Source organism: Lonchura striata, chromosome 10, assembly GCF_050655825.1.
Source record: "Lonchura striata isolate lonStrDom1 chromosome 10, ASM5065582v1, whole genome shotgun sequence".
NCBI classification, from domain to species: domain Eukaryota; kingdom Metazoa; phylum Chordata; class Aves; order Passeriformes; family Estrildidae; genus Lonchura; species Lonchura striata.
Window position 1 is genome coordinate 18,427,365 of NC_140712.1, and position 12,451 is coordinate 18,439,815.

A 12,451-nucleotide genomic window follows, 5' to 3' on the forward strand; every position below is an offset into this window, starting at 1 on the left:
AAATATTGATCCAGGCTCTGTGGTTGGGGGATGCTGCTCCTTCAGTTCCCCATGGAGGCCATCCTTGCACCCAGCTGGGGAACAGGGATGCAGGGCTCCAAAAGAGAGGCCCAGATGGACAGGTGATGTCTCTGGTGGGGCTTCCAGGAGTGGGGGACCCAGGAGGATCCAGAACTCACCAATGCAGCCCCCACAGCCTGGCAGCTTAGTTGGGTTGGGAATTGTTTAGCAGATCATATTTTTGTGGTGGAGCAGAAAGGAAAAAGAACATGACTAATTTTTTTTAGTTCTTTTGCCAATACACTTATTTTTTTTTGTGCAGCTTTGAGCACATGAAGTGACATCCATTCCCTGTAGCCCCAAGGCAGAATGCCTTTGGGAGGCAGGCTGAACCCTCTGAATTAGAGTGTCCCTGGGCTCTGAAAAGTCAGGTACCTTTCCCTGTCTCACAGTGCTTTCTCCAATGGCACTGGTAAACATTTCCAGTGGTTGACTGCCAGGGATTATGAAATACTCTGCAACCCATGGGCATCTTCGAAACTAAAAAGAAAAAGTTGAAACTTTCTCTGAGTCTCTTTATCTTTTCTATAACACATGAAATAAGTTCAGTTTTCCAAACACAGGAGTAAAGACTGATGGTCTATAGATACAATTTGTATTTTTTTCACCTTGCTAACACCTAGTCAAGTTTGAATGCAAGTATGAATTCCCAGACTTACTTGAGAATCCCTTTCCTGCCCTAGCCCACAGCCATTGCCACAAATCTTTGCTTCCTTACCCAAAGACAGCAAGTCAGTGAGGACACTGAGAATGTTCAGGATGACATCCTTGTCACAGGAGCTCTGGAATAGAAATACACCAAATTTACAGATCAGTTCAGAACAGGACACTTTGTGCTGCACAGGGCTGCAGTGCCGGGCACTGAGATCCTTATTTGGACACTGAGCATTTCTGTGCCATCTGGACAGTGAATATGTGGAAACATATTGATGACATATTTTAAAAGCCTCTAACATATCATACTACACAGTATTTAATACACAGTAGCATTTCTGTAGAACTTACATCTAAATTCTAAGCTAAAGCTCTCTTTTTTGGTGTGATCTGGCTACCCCAAAGTTGAGGAAATTCTGTATCACATAGAAATGCTAAATGTGAGGTGGCTTTCCATGAGAGCATCTCTTCAACTGCAGTTGAAGAATAATATATTTAAATTATATTAATCCCATCTATAAGAAAATTCTCCTGTCTTTGCAGCCACAACCATTTGGAAGCCTTGAACTTAAGAATAATTCCTAAATCTATTTTTAAACTAATATAATTTAATTTTAAGACCAAGTTACCACAACACTTTGACATGACACATTCTGCTTCAGTGTCACTTTAAATTTTGCATTAGAGGAAATAAGATGCAATGCACTTGAGGAGAAGGAAACAATGATATCTACCATCCATCTGTGTGATACACTAGACCCCTTCTTTAATCCTGCTTCAAACAGATTTCACTGCTGTGATTCAGAAATTAATCACTGGTCTATATTGCAATTAGAGGGATTTGGGTTAAGACCTGGGTGTCTTTATTTCTGAACAGATACAACAACATATAAATTTCTAATTAATACCAAACTTACATTTGAATAGCCTTAGTCCCAAAGAACCAAGGATCACACAAACTATAACAGAATGACTTTATTTTCAGTTAAATGATGACAATAAGATAGCATCTCATAAATATATGGCTCCTATATTTCTGAATGTTGAACTACTTCAGAAACTTAAACCTACCTTGTAAGTTAAACTAACCTGGTATCTAATCCAGATATATGTGATCATTTTACCATCCAAACTGATTCAACCATTCTCTGACATATTTAACATTATGCAACTGTATATTTAAGGAGTCGAGAAGTATCACCTATCAAAAAGTAACTCTAGAAAGAATATTAGGGAAAATCTAATTCAGATCTGTAATAATGACTATGAATACAAATGGACCCTTTTTTCCCAATGGATTCCTGAAAAAGTCACAGCACAGGCTGACAAGGTGCTGAGGATTGTGTAGCTAATTAGGGAGCTGCAGTCCATACCTCCTCCTCTGTTATAGCTGGGGAGGGTATGCATTGGGTGAGACATGGGGATGAAGCAGGAAATTGATGTCTGCAGTCAGAGCAGGTGACTGCCAGCCTAGAAAAACAGATTTCCACCCCTGTCACAGAAATCCTGTAGGATGCTTGGCAGCTCCCTGCAACCAAATCTCCTTCTGTTTTGGCAAACTATACGTGCCATTTTATGCATGGAATAACTACATTAATGCCAATGTTTCCTAGCTTCGGTATCCTATACCTAGTGTATATTCTTAGATTTTTTTTTTGCGGGGGGTCATAATTATTAACAAAAACAAACTCTAAATCTCTGAAAAACAAAGTTTCCCAGCATACTGGTTTTGGTCAATTAGCAGTGCTACCAACCATTCCCTGCTCAATATATATTCCAAGTGAGCCACAGGGACAAGAGGTGTCAGAAGAGGAATGAGAGAAAAGAACAAGATATGGTCAGGGAAGAGGAAGGAAGGAAAGAAGAAGAGTCAGTGAGGATGAGACTGGAGAATCACTTCTGAAATGGGGACTCAGTGGAGAAGGTCTGTGAGCACTGATGGCTTTCCCAAGGCTCAACTTTTGCTCTTAGCTAAAATCCACAGGCAAAGTGTCTGTCTCATCCCCACATCAGAGCTGGCCCATGCCCAGAGAGAGAGCCTGCTGTTTCTCTCCATTATTAACTCAACAAGCAGAGATCTCAGCACTGAACACAAAAGTTCAGCCCTTTTATGATCCATGTTGAAATCAAAAGGCTCAGTGTGATAGGATTGCTGCTCCTTTCAGAGCCAAGACAAACAGAATATGTGGCTTTCATGAAATCCAGTAACTCTGGCTTCACCAAGTATTGCCACCCTCACCTTAGAGGAGCCCAGATTTGTGCCACTGGTTCCAGGGACCACACAGCGTGGAAAGTCTGCAGCAGGGTCAGAGCAGTTCTGAGCAGCATTACTCTTGGGTAAAATATATAATTTTAGTCCTATGTTAATCTTCCTAATTCATGTCTTTGTTCATTTGATCTGGCTCAAGTCTCCCAGACTAAACAAAGAACATTCAGAGCTCTCTTCCCAAGAGTTTCTTGGCATATTTTAGCATTGGGACTTAATAGTCAGGGGCAGGTTGTCAGGAGTGATGAGTATCCATCAAATTTACTGACTCCAGGAAGACTTACTGTTCTCAACACCTTTTTAAATATCAGGGTTGCCTAAATCAGACTGTCCTCTGGTTTTGTCTTGCTGCCTCTCAGTATCCCTTTCCTCTGTAGGTGGATGGATTACACATTAAGGTTTCAGTAATGAAGTCTTCATTGATTTATGCTCCTATTACACTGGGTTGTTTATTTTAACTGATTGGATTGTGGGTTCCTAAGCCATTAACACAAATAGTGATGACATAAGATATCCTCTGACTTTCCATGCACTTTATCCAGGGACTCAGGCAAACAAAGAACTTGAGGGAACACGAAAGATCAACCTTTAAAATGCGAAAATTAAAGCTGGGTGATATTGCCAAATATTTTACCTGAGTGTTTACTCTTGGTGTTTTAACACTAAAATTCTGTCTTGGTGCCTCATTGCTCCCCTTCCTGCTGCACACTGCTGAAGGAGTTAGATAACTCATGTGTTGGCTGAAACAATGGATAAAACCCCAGTCCCATTACAAAGCATCACTGAATAATACAGACTTCTGTAGAAGAGCACAGCTCCCATTTATAATAGCAAGACAATACAGAAAAAAATCACAGAAACAATGCAGAAAAAAACCACCCTAAAGTTGCTATTGTCTTGCTAGATGACAACTTGCCTCTTGAAAAGAAACAGCTCAGATTTTGACTAATTAGCTTCATGTTTTCAAAGTCATCAACGATATTTGGACATTGAAATATATTAGAATTGATTGTTTAAATTAATACACATAACAAACTCCTTGTGGATGAATTGCCAACATATTCATTCATAAAAAATATTCAGTAAATCTTTGTGAACAGTAAGTACAAATGAGAAAATCACAACTTGTGCCTGATCTAAAAAAGATGAATAGAGTAATTTCTTTAATGCAAATTTCTTACCCTGCTCTGGTAAAAATAAACACATTAGTTATTTTTATTGAAAGAAATGTTTGATGGTTTAAGAACAAACCATAACCAAAGAAACGAGTAAAGTAAAATTCTTCTTGCTAAGTATTTTCCATTCCTGCCAGCACTTACAAATGTTAGGTACAGCATCTACATGTGCACAGACTAATGAAGATGCATTTGTTCTATATGGGTGGAATAAGAGCAAAGTTCCCAGAAGCTTAAATTAGATTACAAAATCACTGACCTCCTTCAGGATTTCACTAAAAGGATTTAAAGTTAGAGCCAAATTGTTACCTATTAACAGCAGCCTGTAGTTGCCTTTCACAGCTTGTGGCTGGACAAAGGCTAAAGTAGCAAAAATATCACTTTAAATATCAAGCATGGCTGTACATTTTGGTCAGAGTCCTTCATCTTTCTTAGCCTTACTCCAGCAAAGCATCCTGTCTTCCTCACCCAACCAAGAGTATCACAGAGCTGAGCTCAGATGCATTTAATCAGCTCCTGGCTGAGAGCTCCTCTCTGAGCTTTTTCTGAGAATTAATCCCTGAAACACTGGGGTTAGCTTGGCAGAAGCTCCTCAGAGATAAACAGCAGAAGGATACAGAAAGCCAGGAATAAAAAAATACCCCAGCACATCGTCATTGATAGGTTACAGGCAGCAAGTGTTTAATTGGTGACATTGGGCTTGGAGGACAACAGCTCGATCCCAGCATTTCTGACTGGCAGCTGGGGTTATTTCACTGACCCACGGTTACGCAGGGAACAGCTCCTGTCTCCTTGTTCTGCTCCTGAGAACATGCCAAGACCAGCTGTTATTTACTCAAGACAAGATTATAAAATTGCCACTAAGCCACAGCACCAGGTAACCTCAGGGAAGTCCCTGGGGATGTTTTCCACAAGAGTCAGAAACCCAACAGAGGTGGAATTTTTCTTGTCCAGCCTGGAGGATAGAATCTGTGCCATTCCCCCTCCAGCATTGCCTTCAAACAAAAACATCCCATAATCTCAGTCTTTTGGGCTTTTTGTCTTTTGCCCAAAGGCAGGTATTTCCCTGAATGAGACATACAACCTGCTGAGAGGGTTTGTTGGGAGTCTAAGCATTAATGCTGAAAAAAGGACACCCAGAAAGAAATCAAACACCATTAATTTGTGTGGTGCGAGATTTACTAATAAATATTTTATTTGGGTGAAGAAATACAAAGCAGTTATTCCAATCACAAAAATAATGAATGCAAAATGAAAGAAGTCTCTCTTGCAAGACAATGCATAACACGGTTTCTTACCAATACATCTTTTAAATTAACTGTTGAATTGTCTCACAAAGCTGTGTGACTGCTTAGGAAAAATCTCCCAAACAAACAACAAAATAAAATGGTCTCATTTTAAAGAAAAGGTACTGCTGCACTGGGCTAAAAAACTTCCAGACTTGTTTGTTTGGGAGTTTTTTAGTGAGGCTAAGGAATAGGATATCCAGTTCCAGGGTTTGTTTGTTTATTTGTTTGTTTGTTTGTTTTAAAATAGCCTGTTTCTAAATACGGAAGCAGGGTTTGAACTGTCCAAAATATATCCTCCTCTCTTCTCTTTCCCTTAATAAATTTGCTCACACAAATAGCAGTCAGCAGCCCAACTGCCTGTGTAATGAGACTTACATCTGCAAGTCAGATTTCTCACTTTCTGCACTTGAAGCCTATTGAAGAGAAATTCTTGTGCAAAATTAATACTGCATAAAATCAAGAGCAGGTTAGAGGCTGAGCAGCATTAGTCCTCACTGTCTCCTGAGACCTCTAGAAAATGTTTGGTTCTAATTACTCACTTAATGCTTAAATCAGAGAGTCCTCTGCCAGCAAGGCAGAGGTGCCTAGCAGCCCAAACTCACCACTGCATTATGGATTTGCCAGATGGATATCTCCTTCCCACAGCTGACTATACAGCCTTACAATAACTGTGAAGCCAGGTTTGGTGCCTTATGTTCTGTGCTTTGTCAGAGTAAATTGCTTTTTCTAATTTAAGAGGAGCTAAAAATTCACACTTAACTAAGAGAGCAAAATACACTGGAGAGTTTCTTGTCTGAATGCTCCCATCCTCAGCCTCAATATTCAGCCAGAAAAGCTTGATTTCTTCTTGTTGGAAGGCCCACAGTATTTGTTACCTGGAGGTTTATGGGGGGGAAAAAATCGTTATTTCTGAGGGGGAGAATAGGGGCTCAGAGACCTCTGAAATATCAGTAGTAAGGGAAGATTCCAATTAAAGTGATTATAGCCTGAATTTTGCCATAAGTGGAGCACCTTCTCAACAATACTACCATTATCCAGCTTTAGATGGATCCCAAGGAATTATGGTCAAGCTGCCCCTGCTCCCAAAATAATCATCCAAACATCTTCAGCATCACCACAGGAGTCACCATCCTCTGTGGTAAACAGTATGTGCATTTCTTTGTCCAAATCTGGATTTCCTCTTCTGAGGAGTCAGATAGGCCTGAGCGAGCCAGGAAACTCGGAGGAGAGATGGAAGGAGAAGGGGCTATTTAAAGCCTCAGAGAGGAGGACCTTGCTGCTCTGGGAGTGTCCTAAGTGACCTCTTTAATCCTGGGAGAAAGGCGTCCGCAGCTGTGGGGGATCACGTAGCCCTCAAACTGTACCCGGGGCAGCCAAGGGGCCTCCAGGGACAGGACACGTGGCCAGGCAACCTCTTGCTCCTGCTCCCAAGCCTTGGAGACAAGTCCCTCTCGCTGGCCCTGGCCACCCCTGTGAGGCATGGCAAGAACCCCACTGAGCCAATTTTGAGACATTTCTTTTCCTGCTGATGCTTCACACCACACCAAGCCCAAAGCAGAAATTATACGGTTTAGATCAAAAAATATAACAAGTACTCATTAAAAATGTCCCTCCCTCTGGCCTGCTGCAATCAGGTGGGTGGCTCTTTTCAAGGCTTGCAATGACCTGAAAGTCTGGTCTTTTCTCACCTTTGTTTGCACTTGGGTGTGATAACCTGCAGCATCTTTTTCAGTAGCACATCAGATCATGACTGGGTGCTATGATTCCAAGTCTTTGTGGCAAGCACATTTCTCTCCCTCTCAGGATTTTTCATGGAGGTGCACAGAGAGAAATGAAAGAGAAAACAATTTCTATTTCTGCTCCTTGTTTTTCCTATGTAGAATGTGTTTAGAGAATTGTTTACCTGGAGTGAGTGCTTGGTTGGATTCTGGTGAGAATTGTTTGAGCCTGATGGCCAATCCAATCCACTAGTGTCTGGACTCTTGAGAGAGCATCACGAGTTGTGTGTGAGTTAGAGTCAGAGAAAGTAGATCTATTCTTAGTATTCTCCTTTTGTATATTATATTAATGTATTTTAACATAATTATAATAAAGAAATAATTCAACCTTCTGAATTGAGTCAGACATCGTCATTTCTTCCCATTAGGTTCACCTTCATTTACATTAACTCTTCACAGCTCATCCAGGTGGGCAGGAGTCATGCCTCAAAGCAAGCTTCTAACATGCAAATGGACAGGGCTTTGCTCCTATTCCCTGAGCTTCAGGACTTCTCAAAGGATTTGAGAGATCTGCATGCTACACTCTGCAGGACTGAACTGCTTCAAGGCGGGGATAGGAAAACTCCAAACTTACATCCTAATGTCTTCAAAACACTGAAGGTGTTGAGATGAAACAGCTTGGCTTAAGCTAATCTCTAGGCAAAATAACTCGGTGAATAACATGATGAAAATCATCTGTGCCAAGGATTCTTACAAAATTTAATGCAATAAATTGTACTCGCATAACACCTTGGATCAGAGGATCGCAGACTTCTACATAAACATTAGCTAACACCTGCCCAATAGCATTCCTCATCAAGATCAGATTGTTTCTTATTTTCCTGGTGGGAAATATCACTTAGTCAATACCTAAGAGGATAGCTGGCAGAGCCAGGATAGCTATTACAACAAAATGAAGCAGAAATACTGCATGCACAGAAGTCCTGTGGCCCTCAATCACACAATTACTTCCATCTATTTGTGAGGAGCTCAAAATTTCCCTTCCCTGAGATCAGTCTTCTCCTCTCAACTCCCAGAAGTAAGTGCAGCAGAAAAATCTATCCCCTGCAAGGAATACTGATGCCAGATTGGGAGAAGAAAGAGCTACTTCCCACGAGTGGCTCCCAGAGCTGTTTAAAAAGAGATTCATCCTTGTGCCAAGGGATGAGGAGGATACTACATCTAATAAATCCATACAGGAATTAGGAAGCACATAGACCATGATCTGATCTTTTTCCAATGGATATTTTACCTGCTGTGTCAAAAAGATTCAAAGGTGTTTCCCCTAACTTCAGAGCAAGGTTGTTCATCTCAGTGCTATGTTATTAGTGTGTCACGCCAATAAAATATATTCACAATCAGATATCTGCAGGAATTATGCCCTGACAGACTGCAATATCTTGGATACTGTTGGCAAAGTAAACTGCTTTTTTTCTCTTTTTCTTTTCACACCAAAGTTCTCTCGGTGTTCTCAAAGAAAAGCTTGTCCTCGTGCAGAAGTTCCTCCTGATCCAAAGTTCCTTTTTGTCACTTGTTCCTCTCACTAATGCTCCTCTAATAGAGCAATTACTTTATTATGCAGAAACGGTGGTAAAACATTATTATATAACCCTCAAATGCTTCTGTCAAATTGGAAGTGTTAAAAGAACGAGGAAACTTTGAGATAAATCAAAACACGTGACACTCTGCAAAAGGCTTTTAGACTTTCTTTTGAATATTTCTAATGTTCTTTCTGTAATTTCTACTGCAGATAAATTCTCCCAGGTTTTATCTCCTATTTCACAATAAGTTACCTATGACACCTAAAGATTTTGACTGGATTTAATGTTATATTATTCTCCTTTTTGCTCTTTTTAATCTATTTTTATTTTAATGCCAAGATTATCCTAGCATATGCCTTTCACACTCACTTATTAAGTTTCTGTAAGGCATTAACCATTCTTGTACAATGAATTCTATATGCATGCCAGCATCTACTGTTTATTGCTGTTTCTTGGATTTATTCCTATATTTTATATTACTTTTGCTGTTACTGAACTAATTTAAAATATTAATGTTTCATTCAAATGCCACTCTGTTACAGATATTTAACACAACTGCCACCCAAATTTAATAGTGAGGGATCTGTTTTCTCCATTCAGTTTTAGTTTTATTTTCCCCTACCAAAGATGAAAAAGCAGCATGAAACACGCTATCCTCTTTCTGTTTCGTGAGATTTGATGGGTGTCAGTCCAGAGAACACTTTGTCTTTCAAAGACGAAGCACATTTGGGAATTGACAAACTTTTTTACAAGCAATGGCATTTCTTGAAGTACAAGTGAGTCTGGAGAATCTTGGAAAATTTCCAGATGTACTCACTTCTTAATGAAACCACTGATTTTTTAATGTTATAGCAAATGTGAGTATGTGCATGTGGAAATAAATAGCCATAATGAAGGTGCTGCTATCCTTGCCTTCTCTGGGATGTTCCTGCTTGGACCAGACATGATAAAGCCCAAGAATCCCTGGGTCTAATCTCAGTCTGCCCTAACACTTGCCTGTGTTCAGTCCAGGCTTCTCTCTGTATTCCTGGGTAAACAATGCCACTTTTTGCACATTATTCTGACACTGACTTGTACAGGCTGAAGATGAGGATCACTAAAAGGTACACTCTGGTTTAGAAAAACACCAGTCCTTTCTCTTGCCAAGACAAGTGTCCTTATGTGTCAATCTACCCCACTTCCAAAAACACCTTCTGGAACAGCCATGCAAATGCTTTTAATCAATCATATTTAATAACAATGATTGAGGTATGGACAGCAGAGACAAGCCACTAATAACTATTGTTAGTCACAGCTTATTTTCTTCAGAGATGGAACCTGAAAGTGAAAATGATGAACCTATTTTTGCCATCCAGTCTAAGTGAAAAATCAAACAACAAACGAAACTCGGCATCCATAATGAACAGCAAACTGTGCTTTGAAATTCTAATGATTTAAAGTAATATTACCAGTACTATAAAGCAGAACTTCAGTTTAACTGCATTGCTGAGACTCATCCGTCTAGATTTAAACAGCAATCTCTCAACAGTAAAGACCTCAGTTCTCTGAAAAGGTTGCCAAGTTTTTAAGAGGCATTTAGGGGTATGTTACTTTCCATCTAGATGATGGAAATATTTTTATTTCCTTTATCTTCAATCTACACCCCATGCAAGACACCCAACAGCAGAAAGCCAATGCCACCATGTCAAAACTAGGCATGTTTGGGGCTTTATTCCATCCTCATTACTTCATCCAGTAGTTCAGAAGTACCTGCAAACTCAGTTGGTCATTCAAGCTAAAAGGCATTTTATTAGCTCCATGAATGAGCCTATGTCTGTGCTTGTGCTCCAGGAAAAGGGACAGGAGTTATATTTTAAAATACCAAGCTCCACACATTCTGTTAGAATCCCCTGTGGAGTTCACCCAACCAAAACCCTTGGGCTGTCTCTTCTGAGACTCTCTTACATGGGAATGGGCTGAACATGCAGTGGACACAGTGGGCTGATCTCTCAAAGAAAGGTGAATTCAGTGAATACCCGGCAGGAGATTTGATCGATGTCAGAATCTGCCTCTGATGCCTGCAGCCATTGCCAGCAGAGAGAGATCACCAAGAAGTTGTTGTTGTGTCCTGTTTTGTTTAAGCATGTTCCCAAGGAGATCTGTTGGTGTAATAGTGCTCACAGGCTTTGTAGGACATAGCAGGGGACTCTCAGCTAGGGAGATTTCTGACTGTTTGATCACCCAGCCATGCAGACCTTTTAGACAAACCCTCCAGAGTTTTCAGTCAGTGAGGTACAGCTGCTGCTGTGAGAGCTTTTGAACCAAGCTGTTAATAATCATGGTTTTCATCTCAAAGAGAAATCATTTTAATGCATCTCTGCATCCAGCTGTCCTCTTGAAGTCCCTGTGCATCGTGGGGAGATCAAATGGCCTTAGCCATATGGGAAGAGAAATTGTCAAAGAAAACAGAGCCAGGCACACATTCTCTTTTTCCTTTGTAACCTCCAGCTCTCTCCCACACTTTCAAAACTTCAACATGTAGCCAGAGGCTGTTCAAAGTGCAGAAGATTGTTCCAAAGAGAAGGTCAGATAAACCAGGGCAGTAATGCTGCTTTCCCCTAGCCTCTCCAGAAACTCTCTCCATGTTGATGGTGCTGGTTTATTCCCGGAAGAATTGAGGGTTGAAAGAAGCAGTTCAGTTTGTTCCTCTGACTTCATCAGATCAGCATTTTAATCATAGGGAAAGGTCAGGTGGTCCATTCTCCCTCCTCCCCTCCTTTGAAGTGAGACAGGTGGGCATTCACCATGCCAAGTTAGCTGCTTATGGGAGGATATTTCTCTCCCTGTCAATCTTCTGCTTGCCAGGTTAATCCTGAATAAAATGGAGGGCCAGCTTTATCTTCACTGTAAATCTGCTGCTTTGGCCTTTCATCAGGAATCCCATAAAAACCACATAAGATGGCAGAGGAAGACAGACACTGCACTGATTTCACCCAGGCTGCATGAGTGTCATCTGCTCCGGCTGTAAGTTTTCCCACTCTTTGATTTGGGAAACAATGTGAGCTAAGATTCCCTTTGCCCTACATTGACAGATGAACCTTATCTCCATCTACTGTCCAACTGAAGGAAGCAGAAGGCACAGACATTGAATGAGTTTGATGGGGTTTGTGACAGTTCTGAAATAAAGCCCAGCACTACTGCTTGATCCATCAATACAGCATCATTCCCTCCTTTGAAAGGAAAGGCACCGGTACCAGAGACTGCACTGACCTGATGGGCCATGGGGAGAAGAGTCTGTCTCACTTTACTACAGGGATCAAATTCCCATTAGACCCAGTGGGAAAGCCTTTGCCTGTAAATTACACCAAAAATTAATGTGCATAAAAGGCTTCTCAGAAGTTGATTGCAGTAAAACACAATGCTGTGGTGATTCCATGTCAGAAAAAAAACCCATGTGTTTTGGTTTCAAAGCATCCCTTGCTGAAAGGCAGGGGGGAAAAAAGCCAAGATTTCTTTGGTAGAGTAGTTATTTCTCCCAGAGGAATTGTGTGTCAGAATTACTCAATTTTCTAATAAGAATCATCATGAAAGCTTTGCAGTTCTCATTAATTCCACCTCAACCTACACTACCTTTTGAAAATAAGGCTGTGTTCTTCCACAAGAAGGGACCATGAGAAGAAAAACCCATCCTTGTCCTCTAAACCCCCAAAGGGAAGGAGATTCAGCTTTG

At 40.7% G+C, this 12,451-nt stretch overlaps 1 protein-coding gene across 15 annotated transcripts in view; it reads right to left on the minus strand.

Moving 5' to 3' along the window:
- The window catches only part of AGBL1 (AGBL carboxypeptidase 1), a 388,880-nt gene that overhangs the window by 367,554 nt on the left and 8,875 nt on the right, over positions 1–12,451 (minus strand). For all 15 annotated transcript variants that reach the window (XR_014957536.1, XR_014957537.1, XM_085588337.1 and 12 more), the window contains one exon: positions 779–842. Coding sequence is in view for 13 of the 15 variants with exons in the window: in XM_085588337.1 (XP_085444463.1) it covers positions 779–842 (64 nt within the window). In the remaining 2 variants the exon portion in view is untranslated. The remainder of the gene's footprint in view (positions 1–778; positions 843–12,451) is intronic.